General features: G+C 44.1%; 1 protein-coding gene across 5 annotated transcripts in view; it reads right to left on the bottom strand.

Moving 5' to 3' along the window:
- The window catches only part of LOC126273691 (pneumococcal serine-rich repeat protein-like), a 495465-nt gene that overhangs the window by 353553 nt on the left and 114747 nt on the right, over positions 1–27165 (bottom strand). Inside the window, exon 1 of one of the 5 annotated variants that reach the window (XM_049977055.1) lies at positions 22318–22622. The exons of the other annotated variants lie outside the window; for them this stretch is intronic. Within the exon in view, the coding sequence (XP_049833012.1) occupies positions 22318–22427 (110 nt within the window). The 5' untranslated portion in view covers positions 22428–22622. Of the gene's footprint in view, positions 1–22317; positions 22623–27165 lie in introns of those variants that run through there. 5 annotated transcript variants of the gene reach the window in all.

Raw genomic sequence — 27165 nt, 5'->3', positions numbered from 1 at the left:
TCTAGAAACGGAAAGCAAATTCGTATTGATGTAACCGCTGTTTCTTCTTCGCTTTCGTTTTCTTTACAATGCCAAACGATGATATTTGTGTCACCCTTTCACATGTCACCATTTCATCTTAAGTAACACCGAACTAAACGTTATTTCGCATTTCACGTGTTCAAGCACGGCTGTTTCCTTTTCTCCTCTGAGTTTAATGATTCCTCGCTACTGTTTAGATTTTCGTTCATTTCCCACTTTATTTAACTGCTTTATTTAATGCGATGCTACTTCCCCTCTTTTTGTATTAAATAATTACGAATTCGAAATTTTCCTTTATGAAGTAGTAACAAGTGATTTCTATCCCATGGTGGCTTTCACAAACATACCGTTTGGTAATATTTGTCATGTGATACATTTGACAAACGGGTGCCGACTGAGGCCATTTCGTGCTAGGATCTTTTTTAAGACTGTCTGACCTGATGACTACAGTGAACTTGCACGCCAGAGTCATGGAAGATGAACATTTAGCACATGCTCGCATTGTCAACGATGATGTGCGGTACGGCCATGCTACGAACGCCAACCCTCAGAATATGCGTCATGGGCAATGATAATCGAATCAATATCAACAATGTAGGCAAAAACAGGATGCTATTTACCACAAAGAAGACGGGTTAAGTTGCAGACAGGCACAATTAAAAGACACTTGGTTCAAATGGCTCTGAGCACTATGGGACTAATCTGAGGTCACCAGTCCCCTAGAACTCCGAACTACTTAAACCTAACTTACCTAAGGACATCACACACATCCATGCCCAAGGCAGGATTCGAACATGCGATAGCAGCAACCGCGCGGTTCCAGACTGAAGCGCCTAGAACCGCTAGGCCACACTGGCCATCTGTAACAGTGATCACAAAGTTTGCCAGCAAATGAAGTTCCTCGCCAAAGCCGATGTCAGTGCTGGGGGCCATTTGTATCTGTTAACTACGAGGTGCTTCACGAGCAAAACCTGAAGCAAAATCACAGACTCCCGTCCACAGCAGTGAAAGCGACTCTTGGGTAGCGTTGCGCTTGTCGCACAAAAACGTAACGAGAAACTATCGGGGTGAGAGCAGCTTTTCCTTCTAACATATTTTTTAAGTCCTGACAGAACAAACGGGTGGTCATGAACGATGTGAGTTTGAGTTTTGCACATTCCACCAACCTGGTATAAAACATTTCACAGGTGTTCTAGGTTGGCTTCCCCCCCCCCCCCCTCCCCCCTCATATGATGTATCAGAGATCCACGGAATACTCTCGCACGCAAACGAAACGTATTACATTACATGCATTCGGGCCATTATTTCCTACCTTAATAATCGGTGGATTACGAATTACGTTGTAGAGGAAAGGCAATGGGCCAGAATAAATATTTAACTACTGATCGTCTCCCTACGTGAGAGTCGGGTTTTTTTGAATTCCCGTTAGGGTCTCTTAGGATGTGTGAAGCACAGTGGTCTCTATACCATCCAGATGGCTACCTGTGGCCGTCTGAGGGTGCCACCCAAAGGTGCTTGTATTTCGTTTCTTGCCTCATTACGACGCGGTTGCCACAATATATCACTAGAACGCAAAATGAAAACACTTTCCGATTCTGCTCCCATATCAGCCTATATCGCATACTGACACAAAGCTCAAAGTCAGAAAATAAAGCAAAAAAAATTACACCTGTCTGTACTTGATAAAGAATTCTTTACTTAACTACAACATGACTGACTATGCATTAGCAAGAACCTGGCAGGCAAGCCGAATTTACACGTTCTGAGATCAGAAATCAACACCCAGGCAGCACATATCACTGGTGAGGCACGCCAGAGGACAACGATATATACTGAACCGCGTTATTCACTTACTACATTAAGTGACCTGAGTCTCGACTTTCACACACAGTCCTTACAACATTACACGGTAGTATTGGCTATCGCTCACTGATTAGTTACAAACTTAGCAACTTCAAGAGTTACCGTAATTTACATCGAACATGGTAGTGTGAAATACAGTGTTTTTCTATCAACTGTTACCGCACAGTCCATGACTGCAGCGTCCAAGACCGCTCGGCTAATCCCGCGCGGCTACTGCAGTACATATGTTAGCCAACGATCGAAGTGCTAAATCTGCTCTCCCCTTTTTAACTACATTTCTCTGGAATGTAGCGTTTATTTCAGTAAACAAGTCATGGTCAAACGAAGATCCGATGCAATGTAAACGATGTTACTATGCCTTAACATAAATAACATACTATGCAATATAAAATATCCGGACATACCCCACAGACATACGTTATTCATACTAGGTGCATTGTGCTGTCACCTACTACCAGGTACTCCTCATCAGCAGCCTCAGTTGTCATTAGAAATCGAGTGAGAGCAGAATGGGGCGCTCCGCGGAACTCACGGACTACGAACGTGGTCAGATGATTGGGTGTCACTTGCATCATATGTATGTACGCGGCTCCGGAACATCCCTATTTCAATTGCTTCCGCTGTGATAGCGAAGAGGAAACTTGAAGGGACACGTACAGCACAAACGCGTACAGATCGACCTCATCTGTTGACTGACAGAGACCGCCGACAGTTGAAAAGGGTCGTAATGTGTAATACGCAGACATCTATCCAGACCATCACACAGGAATTCCAAATTGCATCAGGATCCACTGCAAGTACTATGACAGTTAGGTGGGAGGTGAGAAAACTTGGGTTTCATGGTCGAGCGGCTGCCCATAAGCCACACATCACGCCGGTAAATGCCAAACGACGCCTCGCTTGGTGTAAGGAGCGTAAACATTGGACAACAGAACAGTGGAAAACGTTGTGTGGAGTGACGAATCACGGTACACAACGTGGCGATCCGATGGCAGGGTATGGGTATGGGTATGGCGAATGCCCGGTAAACGTCATCTGCCAACGTGTGTAGCGTCAACTGTAAAAATCGGAGGCGGTGGTGGTGGTGTTATGATGTGGTCGTGTTTTTAGTGGAGGGGGTTTGCACCCCCAGTTTTGCGTGGCACTATCCCGGCACAGCCCAGCACACCCCCACCTACATTGAGATTTTAAACACTTTCTTGCTTCCCACTGTTGAACAGCAATTCGTGGATGGCGACTGCATCTTTCAACACCATCGAGCACCTGCTCATAACGGGCGGCCTGTGGCGGAGTGGATACACGACAATAACATCCCTGTAATGAACTGACAGTTATAACAGTCGAGGAGCATGAAAGGGAAGCAGTGGTTGGGAAGGGAGTGAGACAGGGTTCTGGCCTCTCCTCGATGTTATTCGATCTGTATTTGAGCAGACAGTAAAAGAAACAAAAGGAAAAATTCGGAATAGGTATTAAAATCCATGGAAAAGAAAAACTTTGAAGTTCGGTAATGACATTGTAATTCTGTCAGAGACAGCATAGGACCTGGAAGAGCAGTTGAACGGAATGGACATTGTCATGAAAGGAGGATATAAGATGATCATCATCAAAAGCAAAACGAGGATAATGGAATGTAGTCGAATTAAATCGGGTGATGCTGAGGGAATTAGATTAGGAAATGAGACACTTAAAGTAGTAAAGGAGTTTTGCTATTTGGGGAGCAAAATAACTGATGATGGTCGAAGTAGAGAGGATATTAAATGTAGACTGGCAATGGCAAGGAAAGCGTTTCTGAAGAAGAGAAATTTGTTAACATCGAGTATAGATTGAAGTGTCAGGAGGTCTTTTCTGAAAGTATTTGTATGGAGTGCAACCATGTATGGAAGTGAAACGTGGACGATACATAGTTTAGACAAGAAGAGAATATAAGCTTTCGAAATGTGGAGCTACAGAAGAATGCTGAAGATTAGATGGGTAGATCACATAATTGAATAGGATTGGAGAGAAGAGAAGTTTGTGGCACAACTTGACAAGAAGAAGGGACCGGTTGGTAGGTCATATTCCGAGGCATCAGGGATCACAAATTTAGCATTGGAGGGCAGCGTGGAGAGTAAAAAACGTAGAGGGAGACCAAGAGATGAATACACTAAGCAGATTCAGAAGGATGTAGGTTGCAATAAGTACTGGGAGATGAAGCAGCTTGCTCAGGATAGGGTAGGATGGAGGGCTGCATCAAACCAGTGTCAGGACTGAAGACAAAAACAAGAACAACAATGAACTGGCCTGCACTTCTGCGTGCTCGCGGGGGCCCTACACGTCATTGGGCAGGCGTACCAGTTTGTCTGGCCCCTCAGTTTGTGTATCACGTGCGATCTTATGGGGCCAGACGGAGTTAAGCACAGTTTCGGCATGCATCAGCTACTCCGGGGCTGTCTGGTTTGCTTGGAGTGCGCCCTCGCCCCCCACAGCACGTATTTACAGCGCCGGCGCTGTCCAGACACGGGCAGCCCACAGGCCTCTGGCTGCACACGGCAGACTAAGCGCGACCGCCCGCGCCCTCTCTTGCGAAACTCGCAGCTTTCCCCGGGCTGCGCTGCGCCTCCCGGAACACCTGCTGCATTCCGAGTCGCTACAAGCGTTTCGCGCGCCGTTACCTCGCTGCTGAACACCGACGCTCGCATGTTCCCAGGACCAATACTACACGCGAGTGTCTCGTCACTTTCAGCTGTTCCCTTCAACACTCCGCACTGCCGTGTTGCGGATATAAGGCACACTCGTCAGACTGCAGTCTTAAGCGGTCGGGCTGGGAAAATATAGGGGAAGGTACGCGACAGAAAGTTTGCTTGAGAATGACGGCTTAGGGAAAACAGAGAAAATTCATCTTTGGCTTGCCCTTCTCCAGGATACTACCAAAGTCTCTTACCATTAAGCGGCCTTGCTCGGTAAATGTTCGCAGAATTCTCTTTAACATGTGTGTTGGATTATGAATACCAGCTTCTGGGGCAGCCTTTTAAGGGAGCAAATTAATTACCATGGTGGTGTCATTTGAGTATGAAGTGCGACCGGCGCTTCACGAATCAGAGAGGGAGCGGAAGAACACGAAAGACGAAACTTGGCCCTGTTGACGCTTAGGCCATTAAAAGAAAAGGGAAAAAGGGTGACAGGAACTGAACAGTCACTACACCTAGTTCGATTTAAATTACTTGACAGGTGACATCCGTCAGTTCCCGCTGCAGTTTTGCCACATCCGCTGCCAGCTACCGCTCGGTTATAGGCGACACACAAACTACGCGGGTCCCTTCACAAATGCTGTTAACGTGTAATGCGGAGCAATGCTGCAAGGGTGGCGGCCACAGGGTGTGACAAAAATGCGACATGCTCTGCCAACAGCTGGTTTTAATTGACCAAATGCGGCAGACGGCGCGTTTTGTAGCCACGAATTTGAACTCGTGTCCTAACGTAATTACAACACGTGATGGGCAATGTATACGAGAAAGCGGCCGTCAACAATCTGTGGCAGCACTGAAATACGACTGCTCCGCCCACGGCGATTAAAACCCACGTCGACGAGCACACTGAAGACAGAAAAACTTCAGTTTCAGCGCTCGAAGCTAGTGTAATTTTTCCCTGTCATTTGTTACTTTAAACTACCTCACACTGGCTAATCGTGCTGTCGACTTACCTGCTGCTGAGTAGCAGATTACGGACGACTCACGCAGATTCCAAACGAAAAAACGATAAGAAAAATAAGAGGACTTAAAAGTCAACACAAAAATTAAAACGATGCGTATAAGTATAGTAAATAAAAAGTGCATTTAAACCAGTTAACTGACTGACTTTATGACATTAAGAAATGAAAAAAATCGCTGCATTTGCCGACATTCAAACCTACAACTTTCTGCACGCTAGGCTTATACTTTAACAACAACGCTACGCCACTGCACTTCTTAGTTGTTATATTTATGGCTCACGCTCAGCTGCAACGATGAAGTGCAGCCTTCAAAAATTCGACTTCAAGCAACGTCGTGCGAAGCTTATCTGAAGTAAGTCGATCTCTGTGATCATAGTAACTATATGACGCTGGATTGCATCTTGAGCGGAAAGATCCCATATGAAACGGACATTTCATTAGCTTCAACAAGAACCGATATTTTGATCAGACAGAAAGGGCATATTATACGACGGAACAGTTCAAGTTCCTAGGCGTTCGGATAGATAGTAAGCTGTTGTGGAAAGCACATGTCCAGGATCTTGTTCAGAAACTAAATGCTGCTTTATTTACCATTAGAACAGTACCTGAAATAAGTGACAATTCAACATGAAAAGTAGTCTACTTCGCATATTTTCATACGTTTATGTCATATGGTGTTTTTTGGCGTAATTGTTCTGATTCCAAAACAGTATTTTTGGCTCAAAAAGGGGCTGTTCGAACTATGCGTGGTGCAAGTTCGAGAACCTCTTGTCGACCCCTATTCAAAAGTCTGGGAATTCTGACATTGCCCTCACAGTATATATTTTCTTTAATGTCGTTTGTTGTTAGCAATTTAGCTCATTCCCAAGAGTTAGCAGCTTTCACTCAATACTAGGCAGAAATCAAATCTGCATGTGAATGCACTTCCTTGACTCTTGTGCAGAAAGGAGTGCAGTATTCCGCTGCATCCATTTTCAATAAGCTACCACAAGAACTCAAAAATCTTAGCAGTAGTCCAAACTTTTAAGTCTAAACTGAAGAGTTTCCTCATGGCTCACTCCTATTCTATGGAGCTCTCGAAAGAGCTAAAAAAATTAAGCAAATTCCAGTGTTACATTGTTGATTTTCTTTATTTAAATTTACGGCTTGTCACCTGAATATGTTACTTATATTTCATTTTATTTGTATCTACTATCGTGTTATAATTTCATGTATTGACTCGTTCCATGACCATGGAGACTTCTTAATTTGGTCCCACGGAAAATAAATAAATAAATAAATAAATAAATACACAAATACAGAAGGGCCAGACCCAGGATTCGACATCCAAACACATCAGGAAAGAAAGTCACATAAGGAATTTAATGTCAAGTGACCACTGTTGTGGCAGTTTGGCACGGTTCGGGTAAAGCACTGGGTTCGAACGTGACACTGAGCGCTCTGACTGGGAGAAACCAGCTCCTACGCTGGAGGTGACAACTATCTAGTAATTTCAATCGGACTGTAATGACGTCAAAGGTGGTGGCGAGAATGTAAATGACAAACAAGCAATGCTGCAATCTTATCATATGAACGCATGGTTTCACGGCGATATGACCGAATAAATTCCTCTCAAGCTGTAGGTCAAGTGGTGGTACTTCTAAGAGCTTTAGGCTAAGTGCTCCTCAGCCGTTGTCAATGGTAACAGGCTGTCTGCTGCCCTCTTATTTTTACAGTCGCAGTAGTGGCTGTGGCGTCATCGGTGCTCAGCCCAACACCGTATTAGACGATGCTTCTGTCCCACGGCTGCCGCGACGGCTTTAATCGTTCTTGTGCAACGCAGCTAGCGCTTTATTCCCATGAAGTAATGAATGCTGGAGACATGGGATCTCAGATCGATTCCATATTCCTTGATTTCCAGAAGGCTTTTGGTATCGTTCCTCACGAGCGACTATTAATCAAATTGCTTTCTTACGGAGTATCGTCTCAGTTGTGTGACTGGATTCGTGATTTCGTCTCAGAGATGTCACAGTTCGTAGTGATAGACGGTAAATCATCGAGTAGAACAGAAGTGATATCTTGCGTTCCGCATGGTAGTGTCATAGGCCCTCTGCTGTTTCTGATTTACATAAATGATTTAGGTGATAATCTGAGCAGTCCCCTTAAATTGTTTGCAGATGATGCTATAATTTACCGTCTAGTAAAATCATCAGACGATTAATTCCAATAACAAAATGATCTAGAGAGAATTTCTGTATGGTGCGAAAAGTGGCAATTGGCACTAAACAAAGAAAAGTGCGAGGTCATCCACGTGGGTACTAAAAGAAATCCGATAAATTTTGGGTATAGGATAAATCGCACAAATCTAAGGGCTGTCAATTCGACTAAATACCAAGGAAATACGAAAAACTTAAATTGGAAAGGCCACATAGATAATATTGTGGGGAAGGCGAAACAAAGACTGCGTTTTGTCTGCAGGACACTTCAGAAGATGCGACAAACCCACTAAAGAGACGTCTTCGTCCTCTGCTGGAATACTGCTGCGCGGTGTGGAATCCTTACCAGGTAGGATTGACGGAGGACATCGAAAAAGTGCAAAGAAGAGCAGCCCGTTTCGTGTTATCGCACAACACGGGTGAGAGCGTGACTGATATGATACGCGAGTTGGGGTTGCCTTCACTGAAACAAAGACGGTTTTCTTTGCGGCGAGATCTATTTACGAAATTTCAATCACCAACTTTCTCTTCCGAATGCGAAAATCTTGTTGACACCCACATACGTAGGGAGAAATGATCATCATAATAAAATAAGAGCCGGCCGGAGTGTCCGAGCGGTTCTAGGCGTTACAGTCTGGAACCGCGCGACCGCTACGGTCGCAGGTTCGAATCCTGCCTCATGAATGTGTGTGATGTCCTTAGGTTGGTTAGGTTTAAGTGGTTCTAAGTTCTAGGGGTCTAATGACCACAGCAGTTAAGTCCCATAGTGCTAAGAGCCATTTGAACCACTTTTGAATAAAATAAGACAAATCTGAGCTCGAACGGAAAGATTTAGGTGTTCCTTTTTCCGACGCGCCTTTCGTGAGTGGAATGGTAGAGAAGTAGTATGAAAAAGGTTCGATCAATCCTCTGCCACGCACTGTGAATTGCAGATTAACCATGTATATCTCAAGTTGAAAAGATTTCATGCTGTGCTCAGCTGCAAACCGGCGCCTTTAGTGATGGAATTATTCAGTATTTCGGGAGGAACAACTACATAGTCTTCATTCTCTTCTTGACACGATATAGTTGCACTGCGCTGAAAGGCCCTGGAAATACAATCACTAGATGTGGCTATAAGCCCCGACAGATTTTGTTCTGCAATCATGTTACTTGGCACTCGCCGACAAGGAGACTAACACCTATGTGCTGCACAGAAGTGAGGTGACAAAATGTAACATTCCTGCTCCACGAAGATACGTTGACGACTGAGAACAACTTAGATCACGAACACATTTCTCGCATTACGCAGTATAAACTGGATGTAGTACCTAAAAAAAGGAGGTGACTCAATTACAAATGTATAGTGTTGGTACTACTACTGTGTTTATGATAAGCTTCACTGATTAAGAAGGCCGGCTGTACATCCATCTTAAGTACACCGGACAGACATGGACAGCTTCACAAAAGGAACAAAATGAAACATAGGCGCATTCCACAGATTTAACATTCGAACTTGCATCATCTTTCTCCTATATTTACTAAAATCTTAAACCAACACATTCGTGGAAGACGTGAAACATACAAGTCATGACTCGGTTTAGCATTGACGGTGCTTGGCATAACGCAGAAATCTCGCACACTCGTCAGCGTGTATTTCTGCACTTTTTCCAACGTGCTTCAAGGAATCATTTAGTGGATTTATGGCATACTGTTGTCTTTTTAGTGGAGTAAATGTACTGAGATTAAAGAGAAAAAGCGTAACGCAACATGACCGCGGCGACAATGCAAAACAACACACATCGTAAGCCTCCCGGAAGCATCGGGGAGAAAAGCAGTCTTAGAATACACAGTGCTATCCGCGAGAGCAATTAGGCCTGAAGCCAAGTATTGGCAGCGTTAAACGCAGTTCCAAATAACGCAACTTAGATACCATTACAGACTGAACACAAGATCGCACTGTGTCAAAGGAACTATAAGGCATTTGCCTGGAGCGATTTAGGGAAATCACCGAAAACTTAAATCTAGATGAGGCGGTTTTGAACCATCATCCTTCCTGAGTGCTAACTACTGCGGCACATCGATCGGTCCCAAGAAACGGGTGCTCTGGGAATGACTTTACCGTTGCTCCTAAAGTGGCTATTGCTTCTTTTTTGGCATGTGCAGAGCACGACGAGGAGATCAGCCCGAAATGCATCGCTTATAAGCAAAAAACAGTAATTAGTAGCATGTATTGGGATGAAAATACATACTGTCATGGAAAGGATTCTGCAGTTATGACGCTTCAATTGAAATGGTTAAGGTTGCTGGAAAATTAAAAAAAATAATTATTGACTAAACGTCACCGAGGCAGGCAATTTCCCAAAAGGGTAGAAATGCTCTAATAACTCTGTATCGCTTAAAGGGGAACAGTGAAGATCTAAGAAACTGTTAGAGGTATAGAGCAATCATTGGAAATATCACTGACTGCGCAGAAAAAAGTTGGGTATTAGTCAAACTACTACGGATAACATGACTAGAAGTCGATGTAGCCCATTGGCTCATTTTCAAGTCGTGAATAAAATTACACAATAGACCAGTTCGTCTTTACTTTGTGGATACTGAGAAAGTGAGTTAATTTCATCAAAATCAATACTGGTAGCTCTGGAGATACTGAACACTGATAGAAGCCATGTTAGCATACCGAAGAAAGAGCTTGTTTCTAAAAGGTACCAAACCCAAAAATTCAAAAATGACACCGCAACTTCCACCTAATAACTTTTCTTGGAAAAAATTATCAGATCTCTTTATAGCGGTATAAAAATCCAGCAGTTTACACTGAAACATACCAAATCCGAACTTTCATAGCGAAAAGTACCAATGGTTCTTGTACTTATCTGGCCGAGTACTGTGACGTCACAAAGCAGTCAACAAACTTCAGTTTTTTATTGCGTCATTTCATGTGCTATTCATGTGTTTTCAGTTGTATTTGCTTATGGTGAACATTTAAAATGAATTCTGATATGACCGATGAATATGCCGATTTGCCTGAATTTAAAGGAAAGCCATGGAAAAGTGAAAGACTTAAGTATGTGGAAGCGGAGTGTTTTGAAACACGAAAAACACAATGCTCCTGCAAGTGCAAAACCTCGAATCACAAGTAAGCATAATGGTATATTTTGCAAAGCATTTGCATATCAGAAGATGAGATGATTCGTGAAAATAACTAAACACTTCAGATGGTGCGAGTCAGAGAAACATTTTAATGGAATACATTGACTCTAACTATCATAAATGTAGGAAGTAAGAATGAATGTTCGAGTGGAAAGAAAACTACAAGCTATAGGATACAAAGTGCTCTTATGGGGAAGGTCCCTGTCAACAGATCTGCATTCGTAAGTATTTTTAATGCTGGGAGAAGTAAGGTTGAGCGTACAGCTGACGAGAAACTGAATGGTGGGCCGCAGTTTCTGGAAAGAGAGGTGGTGCGATGGTTGGTCGTGATATGAGGAAACTAAAGGCTGAAATTACAGCTCACACAATAAGTTTTAAATGCAGCCAACAGCACTGAGGGAGAAAAAAGAGACACCATTAAGAAAATACTTGCCTCCAGAATTAACAATACTAAAGATGTGGAATTTATTTTGTGAGGAGACTTGTTTATTAAGTATGCTTTGTACACCTCTAAAATAATTTATGTGAAGTATAATTTGTATATTTTTAAAACAATTTTTATGGCGAAAAGTGCCAAATCCAAAATTAAATTCCTAATAACTGTACAATAATAATGATGAATACCTTAAATTTTTGCAAAAGATTTATCAGTGAGTCCCAGACAAACTATACATAGACTATGGTTTGTGTAAGTGGCTACAACAGTAGAGGCTACAACAGTAGAGGCTACAACAGTAGAGGCTACAACAGTAGAGGCTACAACAGTAGAGGCTACAACAGTAGAGGCTACAACAGTAGAGGCTACAACAGTAGAGGCTACAACAGTAGAGGCTACAACAGTAGAGGCTACAACAGTAGTGGCTACAACAGTAGTGGCTACAACAGTAGTGGCTACAACAGTAGTGGCTACAACAGTAGTGGCTACAACAGTAGAGGCTACAACAGTAGAGGCTACAACAGTAGAGGCTACAACAGTAGAGGCTACAACAGTAGAGGCTACAACAGTAGAGGCTACAACAGTAGTGGCTACAACAGTAGTGGCTACAACAGTAGTGGCTACAACAGTAGTGGCTACAACAGTAGTGGCTACAACAGTAGTGGCTACAACAGTAGTGGCTACAACAGTAGTGGCTACAACAGTAGAGGCTACAACAGTAGAGGCTACAACAGTAGAGGCTACAACAGTAGAGGCTACAACAGTAGAGGCTACAACAGTAGTGGCTACAACAGTAGTGGCTACAACAGTAGAGGCTACAACAGTAGAGGCTACAACAGTAGAGGCTACAACAGTAGAGGCTACAACAGTAGAGGCTACAACAGTAGAGGCTACAACAGTAGAGGCTACAACAGTAGTGGCTACAACAGTAGTGGCTACAACAGTAGTGGCTACAACAGTAGTGGCTACAACAGTAGTGGCTACAACAGTAGTGGCTACAACAGTAGTGGCTACAACAGTAGTGGCTACAACAGTAGTGGCTACAACAGTAGTGGCTACAACAGTAGTGGCTACAACAGTAGTGGCTACAACAGTAGTGGCTACAACAGTAGTGGCTACAACAGTAGTGGCTACAACAGTAGTGGCTACAACAGTAGTGGCTACAACAGTAGTGGCTACAACAGTAGTGGCTACAACAGTAGTGGCTACAACAGTAGTGGCTACAACAGTAGTGGCTACAACAGTAGTGGCTACAACAGTAGTGGCTACAACAGTAGTGGCTACAACAGTAGTGGCTACAACAGTAGTGGCTACAACAGTAGTGGCTACAACAGTAGTGGCTACAACAGTAGTGGCTACAACAGTAGTGGCTACAACAGTAGTGGCTACAACAGTAGTGGCTACAACAGTAGTGGCTACAACAGTAGTGGCTACAACAGTAGTGGCTACAACAGTAGTGGCTACAACAGTAGTGGCTACAACAGTAGTGGCTACAACAGTAGTGGCTACAGGAACTTTTCTGCTCTGCTCAAGAATCTGTCTAGTTGGATTTGGTACCTAGTGGAAACAAGTTCGATACATGTCGAATGACAAAACTGTCCATTGGCTCCCGTCTCGGGTTCTTCGGCCGACGTTTATTTGAGGGGTTTTCTTCCGTTTCGCCAGTACGAGCGGCTGGCATTGTCAAAGCTTCAGCCTGCATTGCTGTTGGCGCACTGGAGTCCCGCTCGCTGTACCTGGCGCGCCAACGTCCGAGGGATTTTCCGTAGCCATTAGCGCAGTGGTTCTCCCCTTGCTACCTGCTACGGACGACCGTTGCACTGTTGGTGCTCTGATTGTGAAGAGCAAATACAAAGGAACGCCACAGCTAAACCAAGAACAGGCAGGCAGACATGTTCTGACGAATGGGTACCATGGAGAAGTGCAGTAGGTTGTAAAAAAAAAAAAAAAAAAAAAAAAAATTGCACGGAATCGACGGAAGGATTCACTCGAGTTCCGAAGTGCTACCAGCAAACTGTCTAGCACAGTGACTGTACGTGATGAGGAGGTCCCATACTCCGAGGAGCGTAGGGGACGATGCGGGAGGCTCGCACCGCTGACTAGGCAAGGCAAGACTACGAGCTGCAGACGTAGGAAATTAGAAATGACTGTATCAGCATGATAATGCACCCTGTCCCAACGCAGCATCTGTGAGGCAGTGGTTTGCGCTTAACATTCCTAAAACGAACTAGCCTGCCTAGATTCCCGGCCTCAACCGAATAGAACACCTTTGGGACTGGGTATGTCCACTTCGCTGCGCACTCTAGCATCCAACAACACTATCTTCTCTTGCGGTAGACTGAGCTGCCATTCCTCCACAAGGATTGACACATTTAATTGAAAGAGGCGCTACAAGAGCTGAAGCCGTCATAAAGTTTGAGGGAGGGCACAAACCATATTAATGCCCAGTAATAGGTGTCCGGATAATGGTTTGTGGGACATTGGTAAAGATAACGGAGTGTAGCACAACAATGTAGGTGACTGGATAATGACCCTAAAACGCCCCTCATTCCCTTCAACGCAATACATGAAAAAGTATGGAAATGTTGTTAATAATCAAATGAAGTGTTGGTCACTAGAATGTGACTCCCAGGACTACCTGTAAGATTTGTGTTTGCTCACTACATGATGGTGGGCGGTCAGATGTGTATACGAGTACAGGTTCTGATGCGCGAACGACATACGGAAGTTTTGATCTCTGTTGACACATCATGGACAGGGGACAGTGACCCATCATGGACAGGGGACAGCGGCTGGTTAAGTAATTGTCAATATTAAATAAATTTTATAACAGCCGTGTAACTGCAATGTTATTTATTTTGAAGGGTAACAGTTTCGGCATTCCACTATGCTATCTTCAGACACCATATGCATCTCTACAAATAAACGATGTCATATAGTGCCAAAGATATACGGCACTATGACAGCTTCCACTCTCGCAGACATACGTACAATCTGGTGCTGGAAGGTTTCTTAGAGCATGACAGCCCATTCTTCACGGAGTGCTGCACTATATGACATCGTTTATTCGGAGAAATGCGTATGGTGCCTGAAGATCGCATAGCGGAATGCCGAAACTGTTGGCCTTCAAAATAATAAAAACTCATCTCATTTACAAGGCTGTTTTAGAATTTCTTTGATATTGACGATTACGAAAGTTTTGGTTTGGACACGAGTCGTGCACGCACAGGCAAAATGGTTAAGGTGACGACTCACGTAAAGCGAGAAATCCATGGCAGAGTTCTTATCCGGCACCAATTTTCATTGTAGTCATTCCCTTGTGCACCTGATGGTTGTTCGTATTCGCAACTACGAATACGTTTCATGTATCTCGTAAGAGCTGTAATCTCAGTACATCCATGCATGTTCGAAGGAAGATTGCATCATCTTAACATCAAATGCACTGCAGTATCGCAGCTTGGTGTCTTCTCGTGCAGGTCGACTGGCGCTCGAAAATGACATGACAGCAGATTTTGGCCCACAGTGGAAAATAAGGAATTACAATTACTGCGGAAATGTTACACTTCTGACATGTTTTACAATTGTGGTACCTACATGAAAGTCAGTAAAACCAAAAGCAACACGCATTCTTGCCCCACTAACATCCGGGAGCCTTTGGCTTGTGTCTCTAACAGCGTTACATCCGTGACAACTTGGGATCAGTGACTGTCAGATCGCGATGGCCTCCGAGTCGGCCACTGCGTAATATAGCTGCCTGCAGGGGGCAGAGGAGGGTGGAGGCGAGCTGCAGTTCATTTGCGAGCGAAGCGCAGCGCAGGTCCCCGCCGGGCGCGCCTTTGTACACGGCGAGCAGCCGGCACAGTGCGTCTGCGTCTGCCTCTGCCGCTGACAAGGCGCTACGACACGACGGAGCCCCTTCTGGGGGTCAGCGACCCCGGCCGCCGCAAGTGGGCCGTGCTGCGCCTCCCCTCACCCCAAACCCCGTACACTGTTCCGCCGTAACCTTCCTCCGTCGCGGAAATGCTCTGCGAAGCTTCGGAAGATTCCCCGTACCATAAACACAAGAAAAACACACGACATTCAGTCACAATTCCGCCGCAACTACAATAAGAGACCTTTGAGAAAAGAAAAAGTAATTCTGTGAATGTCAAGAGCTCGGATGGTGAGAGAGTACTACAAAAAGAAGGGAAAGCTGAAATGTGTGAAGAATGTAAGAAGGACAACACGAGAGAAATTTACTTTAAAGTGACATTTTGGAAAGGGACGAAGAAGTAGGTGAGCTGACCGCAAATGGCGAACGGGCAGCGTTCCCCGAAGTTGAGGCTAGTAACTCCATTTAACATCTTCCATTCTAAAATAATTACTACAAAAACGCTTAATCAGACGCACGGTTGCCATCAATGGCAAATCGAAACACGTACGTAACCGATTTTTGTAAGACGAGTACAAAACGAGTGACAACTACGTTAAGGCAAGCGTTACGCGTACCCTGAACGTAGTTTTCAGAGGGGTTTAACTTTGTGACGGCCGAAACGTCTGAGGAAGCTTAAGAGAAAAGCAGAAAATGTACGGAAAAATTAAAAAATAAGAGCTGACAGGAGATATAAAGAAAATACAGAATTACCGACAATCATTCTTCTCATGCGCCATTCGCGAATGGAACGGAGAAGGGGAGCAGGACAGTGGCATCACTCAAACCGCAGGCTTATCAGGTACACACGTAGATGTAGAATAAGAAGAGAAAAAAGAAAGCAATCAGTCGAAGGGCACCTTAATGGGAAAGCGCAGATATGTAGAAAAGTTAATCATGAGACGATTTTGATTCGACTGAGTTAATCAATAGTTCCTCTGGTTTTGTCTCGAACGGGAACTCTTAGTTGTACACTGTGTCATCAAAAGTAACCGGACATATGGCTGAAAATGACTTACAAGTTCGTGGCGCCTTCCATCGGTAATGCTGGAGTGCAGTATGGTGTTGGCCCACCGTTAGCCTTGATGACAGCTTCCACTCTCATAGGCATACGTACAATCTGGTACTGGAATGTTTCTTGGGGAATGACCGCCCGTTCTTCACGGAGTGCTGCAGTAAGGAGAGGTGAAGTAGGTGAGGCCTGACACGAAGTCGGAGTTTCAAAACATCCCCAAGGTGTTCTATAGGACTGAGGCCAGGACTCTGTGCAGGCCAGTCCATCTATTCGCCGAATGCCTTCTCGTCCCAGGAGCTTCTCCACCGGCGCTGTTCCAAGCGGTCGCGCATTGTTATCCATAAAAATGAGAACAGGGTCGAATGCATCCCAGAAAAAGATGCACATGGGGAAGGAGCACCTGCTGACCGGTGAGTGTACAGACTCTAAACATTCTGATGTCAGCAAGACCCTGCAGCTTTATGCCTCTCCAACACCGTAACACCTGGACTACCAAAACGATCTAGTTCCTCAACATTCCTGCTTACATTACGCGTGCACACCTGTCGCAATCTGATGGTACGTCCAGCATTGTCGAACATATTCCTTTTGTTGGTCCAGGTGTTATGGCGTGGAGAGAAATAATACTGCATCTGCAGACCGACATTGAATACTGTACTCCATCATGTGCGTCTTAAGGGTTGCATCTGGCACAGACATGGTTTCAGTGGATGACAATGCGCGGCCACTCCAAACAGCGCAACCGGAGGTGCTCTTCGAGCGAGAGGGTACATGTATGGACTCGCCTGCCCGAGTGGTGTCCCATCGAACACGTGTGGGATGCGATGGGGGTGGGAGGGGGGGGGGGGGGGGAGGACCTGTTGGAGCACAGCTACACACACGAACGGCTATACAGCAGCCGTCTGGCGGCGGAAGTGGGAGGCGCTACCACAGCAACTCCGAACCAACCTTGTGCCCAGCACGGGAACACGTCGCAGAGCACGCACTGCTGTCTGTAGTCATCACGCACTCCGTTGACAGCAATGCCTCCCCGTTTGAATGTTCAGGGGATCATGATAAATCGCGGTGACGTCAGTGTAATTATCTTTGAACAGAAGTATCATTTCTGTTCGTCTGCTTATTTCTCTGAGTTACCTTCCGTACTACACTGTAGCACTTCTTCCTTTGTATGATCACGTTTCATTCGTATGTTCTCTGCCAAGTAACAAATATTGCGAAAATTACTACTATCTTTAAGTTTTGCACACTGAGCCACTCTTGCCTATGTCAAATGCGATAAGTTTAAAGAATATACACGGATAAGCCAAAGAAACGGGTATAGGCATGCTTATTCAAATACAGAGATGTAAACATCAGGAATATGGCGCTGCGGTCGGTAACGCCTATATAAGACAGCAAGTGTCTGGCGCTATTGTTAGATCGGTTACTGCTACTACAATGGCAGTTTATCAAGATTTAAGTTAGTTTGAACGTGGCGTTACAGTCAGCGCACGAGCGATATGACGCAGCATCTCCGAGGTCGGAATGAAGTGGAGATTTTTCCGTACGACCACTTCATGAGCGTACCGCGGATATCAGGAATCCGGTAAAAACACCGAATCTCCGACAACGCTGCGGCCGGAAAAAGATCCTGCAAGAACAGGACCAACGATGACTGAAGAGAATCGTTCAGCGTGATAGAAGTGCAGCCCTGCCGCAGATTGGTGCAGACTTCAATGCTGGTCCATTAACAAGGGTCAACGTGCGAACCATTCAACGGATGATCATTGATAGGACATTTCGGAGCCGAAGGCCTACTCGTTTGCCCTTGATGACCGCACGACACACAGCTTTACGCCTCGCCCCGCCTCGTCGACACCGACATTGGACTGTTGACGACTGAAAAGATGTTTGGACAAGATGGTCGTGGAGAAACAGCGATTGCTATAAATTAACTCAGTATTAAGAAAACAGTCTTAATCGCGACTTTTTATTTATTTAGTGCCGACCGGTTTCAGCCCATCGCAGGGGCTGAAACCGGTTGGCACTAAACAATTAAAAAATCGCGATTAAGACTTTTCTTAATGCTGTGCAAACATGTTGCCTGGTCGGACGAGTCTCGTTTCATATTGCATCGAGCGGATGGACGTGTACGGCTGTGGGAACAGCCTCATGAATCCATGGACCCTGCATGTCAGAAGGGGAATGTTCAAGCTGGTGGAGGCTCTGTAGTAGTGTGGGGCGTGTGCAATTGGAGTGAGATACGTCTAGATACGACTGACGGGTGACACGTAACTAAGCATCCTGTCTCATCACCTACATCCATTCATATCCATTGTGCATTCCGACGGACTTCGGCAATTCCAGCAGGACAACGATATGTCCCACACGTCCAGAACTGCTGGAGTGGCTCCAGGAACCCTCTTCCGAGTTTAAACACTTCCGCTAGCCACCAAACTCCCCGGACATAAGCATTATTGAGCATATCTGGGATAACTTAGCAACGTGCCGCTCGGAATACATCTCCACCCCCTGGTACTCTTGCTGATTTGTGGACAGCCGTGCAGGATTCATGGTGTCAATTGCCTCCAGCACTACTTCAGACATTAGTCGTGTGCATGCCACAGTGTTGCGGCACTTCTGAGTGCTCGTGGGAACGCTATACGATATTAGTGTACCAGTTTCTTTGGGTCTTCTGTGCATTTTATGTTTGTTGCTTCTGTTTGTAACTGCTTTACATTGTCCAGCAGTGAAACAGCGAAAAATAAATCGTATATTATTATTTTAAGTTATGCTACTTTCGACAGTATTGTTCCGCGTTTTGAACTGTACCATACAAAAAGCATTTATTGAAACGTGCACTTCTTACTTCATTGCTAAGTTGTGTTGATCTCCATAAACGAATAAGTAATCTAAGCTGGAATGTCCTACTTGATGTTGATAACGGCAATATTTTAAAACAAGGATCGTATAGCGACGGGAATTAGGGCCCTGAGACTGGCAAGAGCAAATCTGGTTATTCTTTGACGTGCACCGAAGCCTGGGTGCGGAATGTTACGCACTCCGCTGGCGCAGGACGAAATGAATAAAAGAGCGCAGATTCCACACGAGCTTCCGCGCCTTCCTGAAATATTAACGAAGAAAAAACGACGCTGAAGTCGGGCGGCGCGACAACAGGAGGCCATCGCCATTAAGGGCGTGAATAAACCAGGGGGCGTTCTAGCGTTCGCCGGGATGCGAACATGAAGGACTGGAGCCGTACTGCCATAGAGAGCAGCGAATCAAGCAGAGAGAGAGAGAGAGAGAGAGAGAGAGAGAGAGAGAGAGAGAGAGAGAGAGAGAGAGAGAGAGAGAGAGGAGGGGGGGGGGGGTTTCTGAGAGCGAGCTTTTCATTATCACTGCTGAGGTTCGAGTTAAAGATGGATGACGACAAATACATCACCTTCGAGGTACATCAACACCAGTAAGAAAGAAACAGAAATACTCCTGAATCTTTTGTCGTGGTAGTTAGTTGCTTTCTCCTAAGAAAAAATTGCAAGCGTATCTCAACCGGGATTCGAACCCGGGACCTTTGTCTTTCTCGGGCAAGTGCTCTACCGACACCTACCTGACGACCTGCCATCGCAGATCTACTTCCGCTGTTACCTTATCTCCTACCTGCCAAACGTCACAGAAGTTTTCCTGCATACCTTGCTGGACTAGCAGTCCTGGAAGAAAGGATACTGCGGAGACATGGCTTAGCCACAGCCTGGGGGTTTACTTCCAGAATGAATTTACTCAAGTTCACGGATATGTTTCCTTTTATTTAGTTCCATGTATCAAATAGGAAAAATATCCGTGAACTTGAGTAAATTCATTCTGGAAGTAAACCCCCAGGCTGTGGCTAAGCCATGTCTCTGCAGTATCCTTTCTTCTAGGACTGCTAGTCCAGCAAGGTATGCAGGGAAACTTCCGTGACGTTTAGAAGGTAGGTATCATCGTTCTCACTCTAGAAGCTACGCCATGTCTTCCTTTATAATGAGGCCTACCTATTTGATTTAGTGTAAATACATTTCCTATCGCATGATTTACAGTAAGATCACAATATTAACCAGTATGAGGGTGCAAACAATACACCTCTGAAGTAAATAACATTATGAACCGAACATGAGGTACATAATAAACTAGTGCAGGCAGAGGGTATTCCTCGCTAAAAGAAGGGTAACTGTCAAACATGGGTTTTGATTTGAAGAGTAAATTTCAGACAATAGCACCCACAATAAACACAAAGTCAATAAATCGTGCATCCTTGTTCAAAAAATGGAGTTAACAGACAGAAGAATTTATAAGCCAGAGAATTTGCGATTCTCACTTCTGTACCTGCATCCGTGCAAGAACTCTGTCTGGAGTTTAGAAATACAAGTAAAGAAGAGGTGAAGCAGATGCAGCAGAACCATAATTATCACTGACAATATTAGCTTACTTCTAAATGAATACACTTACCTTTTTCCCATTTGTTTAATATTAGTTTACGCGTAAGCTATACGAAATAAATAAATCTGGTAAAATTAAGTGTTAGAATATAAATATCCTTTCGTACGAACACTGTATTTGACACGAACTTAATATGTTTTGTGTCAACAGATTTTTTGACCGAGGTTTGAAGAGTTTTACAGTGACTGAAAAGAGTCAACGTACCGATATGGGAATGATATTTTGTTTCCAATGACGAAAGGTAATTTAGAGTCTAGCCCCCATCCCTTAAAAATTGATTCCTAATATAATGTCATTCTGCATTTCTTTAAAGTTACCTCATTAAAAACAATTTATTGGCTTCTATATACTGTTCCAATTTTGTTGGCCCGACACGGAAACAATGTGCCATCCTATTGTCTTCTGTTAATTCCCACGGCAAACTATGGCAATGTGGAAAAACAATTAGCCCTCTCCTGTCACCCTATTCGAGAAGACGCAATCAGTTGCAAGCCCGTAACTAGCGAGGTGACTTTTCTGTAACGTGTATCAGAAGATGTGGACTCTGGGACCCCTATTTTTGAAGTTAGATTTAAGGCAAAAATAATTTCAAATTTTTAATTTATGTTATGTAACATTTATTTTTACAGTTATTTAAGTGTTGTTTAAACGTTTCTAGTTATTTGATTGCAATAAACAAAGCCTGTAGCATTTTGCTGTTCATCACACAAAAGCACATAAATTTGTGTGGTTCTTTTAAACAGTACACACAAATAGACTCATGGAGTACTGAATTTTACATTCAGAAAAATTTTACATATCTGTGGGAAAAAAAAGATTCCAAATAAAACATAAAGAAAGTCTGTCAAATTCACTCCCCTTGCTGGGAACTACATTTTTCTTATCACCACTCAGAACACTTCTATTTTAACAGACACAAAGTATTTCGTTGAAGAAACAAAGATCCCCATCACAAATTCCCTGTGGTTCTTCCTCTGAATGATACTCTTGTTCGTTAGCAGTACTGTAGGGGAGGGGGGGGGAGGGGAGGGTGAGAGAGAGAGAGAGAGAGAGAGAGAGAGAGAGAGAGAGAGAGAGAGTACGAAGTTAACGAGGCGCGGTCTAGGAAACTAACACCATTCAATAACACGTGTCTACATTAAACACAGGCGGCGATAACACAATCGACAACTAAACAGCCTAGGCTTGGCAATTTAAGAAGGGTAGGTAGAGTATAGAAACATTCCACCACTGGCTTTGGAGAGAGAGTTCAAAATTATTGCGCGGTCTGCGAGACCACACCTCGTAAGGGATAGTGTTCTCAGTTGTTAACTCACTAAGCATTCGAAGAAACATAGCGCGCATAAATGAATACAATAAGATATATCTATCAAAAAGAAATTCATCTGAGATTCGTTTTGTTGACGTGCTTACATCAATATCATGAAAAGCACTGAAAATGTATTTCGGAGGTCAATCGCGGGAAAAGTGAGAGATTAGCTGTGTACGGTATTTCCTTGTGCTAGAGAATGAGTGTGCTTCATCCTCATCACTTTCACATTTTATAGTCTAAATAGAGAAACATCTTTTCGCTACGCACAGAACAGGAATACAAAACGTACTTACAGATGTCGGCAACGATAGCGCTTGTATTTCACCCGTGGCAATCCCATCTTGCCCCAATGTACAACAGCGCGAACTCGTTCCATACAAAATGAACCGCGATTTTCTAGCATAATTTATGCTAAGTCCAGATTTGGCGTTTACTAATCCATTCGGCAGCAGTCAAAAGCTCTCACACAAGCTCTGGATCATACTCGTTGGCCACATACTACAGCACTGCGCTGCAGCGCTCACGACGCACACTGAGCGTGGATATGCGGGGCGCGTTTGTGTGGTCACTGTTGTTGTTGATAGCCGTTATTGCTGTTGCCCAGCAACGTCTCCCATTTGCTGCCATTGAGACACGTGCACACCAAGTGACGAATTCGCGAGACACTGTATACGGGCAGTCGCGATACAAGTCACACGTCCACATCTACGGAGTCTGTTGCACTACAGAAATCAGAATGCGACGCCCCAACAAATTTATCCCTGCGCATTTAATTTGTGCACAATTAATTTAATACTATTAAAAGAAAAATAGTAATCGAAAGTTACTGAAGGCAATGTCTATTTTCGGGAATTGTATCTGTTGCTATGAATATTCTTCAACAAAACTAGAAGTTGTACAGATTTCAGGTTATTTTTTTAATAATTTGCCCTGCCGATATCAAAACGGAAACGATTCCAGATTCGTCCGACTAGCTATCACACTCCGTTTCAACAGCCTGATGTATACATTTAGCATCTCTAAACACGCGATCTCTAGTATAATCGCTTCACTGAACGGCTCTGTAAAAATAATAGATGATACTTTTTTTATTAGGAATATCAGTGTTCAACGCCTTCATTGCTGTCTGTATGCCGGCTTCCCCTAGATTCCCTGTAGTAAAAACTGAAATGGGTTGTAACCAACCAACTGGGATTTATCGGAGAAGACCATACTTTTTGTGTTCTTCCCTGAATTGTGATTCTAAGTTGTGCATTTTATCCCCATGTCGTTTTGTGAGATTTAGTATTTTATGGCCCCAGGCTCTGTAGCATCCCACCTTTGCCTTCTGTTTTTTGTCGTTTTAGGATGCCACATCCCAAAGGCATGGCAAAATGGCTCTGAGCACTATGGGACTCAACTGCTGTGGTCATTAGTCCCCTAGAACTTAGAACTACTTAAACCTAACTAACCTAAGGACATCACACACATCCATGCCCGAGGCAGGATTCGAACCTGCGACCGTAGCAGTCGCACGGTTCCCCCAAAGGCATGTAAGGACCTGAAAATCCTCAGTTATTTTGAATGTTTTCTACAAGACGGGCAAGTAGAAGCTGACTCTGAAAACATACTGCCTGCAATAAGTCACGCAACAGTGTTGCAGGTCCCCCGTTTCGACAGGAAACCCGACATCTGCCGACTTCTGCATCACGACAGTCACAGAACACTGGACAAATGTCGCGGAACAATCCTGAAACTTTTCCTGCAATTCGCGTTCGATGGCTTTACCGCTAGGTGTACACGCGGTTGTAGTGTTCGGCTCGAACTTTTGTGGGCCAAAATTGCCTTACAAACTTCTCCAGCTAATCGACATATTTTGTCCCCTCTTCACACTTTTTCTTTCTGAACACCTATTCTGATCTTTTCGTGACATGTTCTGACCAGCCGGCCGCGGTGGTCTCGCGGTTCTAGGCGCGCAGTCCGGAACCGTGCGACTGCTACGGTCGCAGGTTCGAATCCTGCCTCGGACATGGATGTGTGTGATGTCCTTAGGTTAGTTAGGTTTAAGTAGTTCTAAGTTCTAGGGGACTAATGACCACAGCAGTTGAGTCCCATAGTGCTCAGAGCCATTTGAACCATTTTTTTTGTTCTGGCCACTGAAATTTTAGTGTTTGTCGTTGGGAGAATGCGCCATATGCTGAAGTTTTATTTTCTGCGCCTTTACTTAAAAACTCCGTCTATTTTCCATTCAGCATACTTCTTTCCGCTGTCGTATATGCCATGATTTTGGTTCATACATATGTCTTATCGATAAACATCCAATTCATTAAAGAACAGAACTCGCATGTACAAAGTAACCACAAATGTCTTACTGCTTTATAAATAGTTACTGTGTTACATATTTGGCATTAAGCATTTACGAGAGGAAACCATTAGAAACGGTCTGAAGTTATGTGTAAAATTTGTTGAAAGTGACAAAGCGCTCCCACTACGAAACACTGGATGAATATGCTGTAGTCTGATTATTTTGCACGTCATGAGGTCCACTGCCTCGAGACATACAGGGTGTTCCCAAACTATTCGTTCAAATCAATACAGGTGAGAGAGATGAATATTTCATCCCTAAGTGACGGCATCATGAGGGGCTGCGACTGCTGATCAGTAAAAATAAAAGTTTTTGCTTCACTCGTTTATTTTGGTACCGCGCGGTTCGATGTTTCACACCATCATCTTCAGGTAGAGAATTGTTTATTTACATGGCCGGTGTTGGTGAAGAGTACCGATGTCTTTTCGCAGTCGCAAAATAACCTACATTGCCCTTGGTCTGCGTCTGTGAAACGACATCTGTACTCTTCACAAACACCAGCCATGAAAATAAACAATTCTCCACCTGAAGATGATTGTGTGAACCATCGAAACGCGTTGTGGCGAAATAAAAAGTGACTGAGGCAGAAACTTATTTGTAGGAGGTGGAGAACATCAAAAACATATTTCGATTGGAAACGTGTTGACTGTGAAGTCATATTGTACTCTTAGGGAATATTCTTGTAGTGCCGGTGGAATAAGCTGTTAAGTCTGTGTCGCTGACTGGGAAAAGGTATTGACATATTCACCATTCGCATGTCTGGGCACATGTGAATCCACAACGTACCTGACCTCGTACTGATGAAGACAAAAAATGTAAATGAGCCCGCAGTCCCCCATTCGGGGGAGTTCGGCCGCCGAGGTCAAGTACCTATTGCATTCGACGCCACATTGTGCAACTTGCGCGTCGGAGATGGGGGTGAAATGATAAGAACAACACAACACCCAGTCCCTGAGCGGATAAAATCTCCTGCTCCCGCCGGGAATCGAACCCGGGCCCCTTGGCGTGGCATTCCGCCGCGCTGACCGCTCAGCTAACGGGGGCCAACACTGATCAAGAGCGATTCGGTGTTAATTTGTGGGCGAATTCTCGGCAATAGGTTGACTAGACCATACATTCTTCCATTCGTTTCAATGGCGGAGCTATCGCATCTTCGTGGAACATGTGTTGCTAGGACTGCTGGGGCATTTACCTCTGAAGGTTAGATAGGGGTTCAAGGGTTGTACTTCCAGCACAATGGGACGCTAGCCCCTTTCCGCATTGCTGTGAGGAATCATCTAAGTGCGACTTCGATGTATCGTTGGATCGGTCGAGGTGGCCCTGTGACCTGGCCACACATTTATTACCTGACCTCACGTGTCTGGATACATCCCTCTGGGGACATATGAAACAGCCAGTGTATAAAACCGTTGTGGAAACATAAGACCATCCGCCGTTAGAATTGATTCGCTGCTGGTACCATTTCGAACATACTATTAATATTCGAACGGACGCGACAGTCAATGGTTACGCATTCGAGCAGTTCCTGTATCTAGCATGCTAAACTACCTTTTGCGTAAATTGCCCCTAGCATTAGAAATTGCCGTCAAGGACCAGATTTACTATAACTAAGTATATTTTGTTTTGATGCTCTCTACTTCCTACATCACTTTGAACGAATAGTTTCGGAACATCTTGTACACAGTTTCTAAATATAACACTTTCTAACGTATTATACCTTCAACATAACATTATACGGCTTAACGCCTAAATTAAGACATTTTCAATTTTTAAAGTCCATCAATAATTATATTTTGTTACTCTGGCAGTCGTTAGATATTGTTTCCCCTGGAAGTAGCAAGATAAGCAACTTGCAACAACAACCCGGTGCCCGTGTCCCGGGTTAATCGTTTATTTAGCAACAATGTCGGCTTAGAATGAAAATGTCTTCTCAAAAATAAAACAAAAATATTTTTATTTCATTATTCGGTAGTAAACTTCAGAAGTCGAGTATTATTTAAGCAACTGAGAGGTGCTGCGCTCTAGTGAAAAGAAACCACGCATATTAGAATGCTGCTGTATTCCAGTGTCAAAACAAGAAAAAGTTCACGATGAGGCGGGAGTGCTGGTGAAGGGATTTTACTAGTCTTCCGCCTTGATCCATGACATTATAAAGCGAGCAGCACTTCGGATTGGACAGAAATGGGGGATGGGGGAGAAACAGAAAAACGCCTCTGTGCTCACGTGATCTGATGGTCAGAGAAAAAGAAAACAAACCCTGGAAGTAAACGTATCGTAAATCGGCGGCCGGCAGTTCGTATTTAACGTGTTAAACACATTAATATTATTACAGACAAAGTCATACCAACTGGTGCGCAACTGTTACAAAGCATCTATCTTATCTTTGTATAATGATCGTTAGGGCTAAAGAAGTTCCTCCAACAGCCATACGGGCGGTAATTATCGCCTCACTCAATTCGTAAATGGAACTGGAGTTGCACGAAAAAAGCTTTCACAATGCACTGGACAATGTCTTGGTGAATATACTAGTTTCTTAATTTTTTTTACCGAGCAATTTTTACATATGACTACTGATGTGGTGCTGTTGGCAACCCCTAGACTCATCGGCATTTTAGTGAACTTTACAGACAAAACACGATAGAATTGTGAGAAAATGGGTTAGACCGTTTAATGACAGCCATACTAACGGTCATGATAAAACACGAGCACGCAAACATTCAACAAAATAGATGCGTTTAGATTTCATGATTGTCTATTGAATTTTCTTGTGTTTCAAGAATTTGGCTTTAAGACAATG

The sequence above is a fragment of the Schistocerca gregaria genome, chromosome 1 (genome assembly GCF_023897955.1).
Source record: "Schistocerca gregaria isolate iqSchGreg1 chromosome 1, iqSchGreg1.2, whole genome shotgun sequence".
In the NCBI taxonomy this organism is placed as follows: Eukaryota; Metazoa; Arthropoda; class Insecta; order Orthoptera; family Acrididae; genus Schistocerca; species Schistocerca gregaria.
Note: the sequence above shows the minus strand (reverse complement) of the source record. Positions and strands in the feature narration are given on the sequence as shown.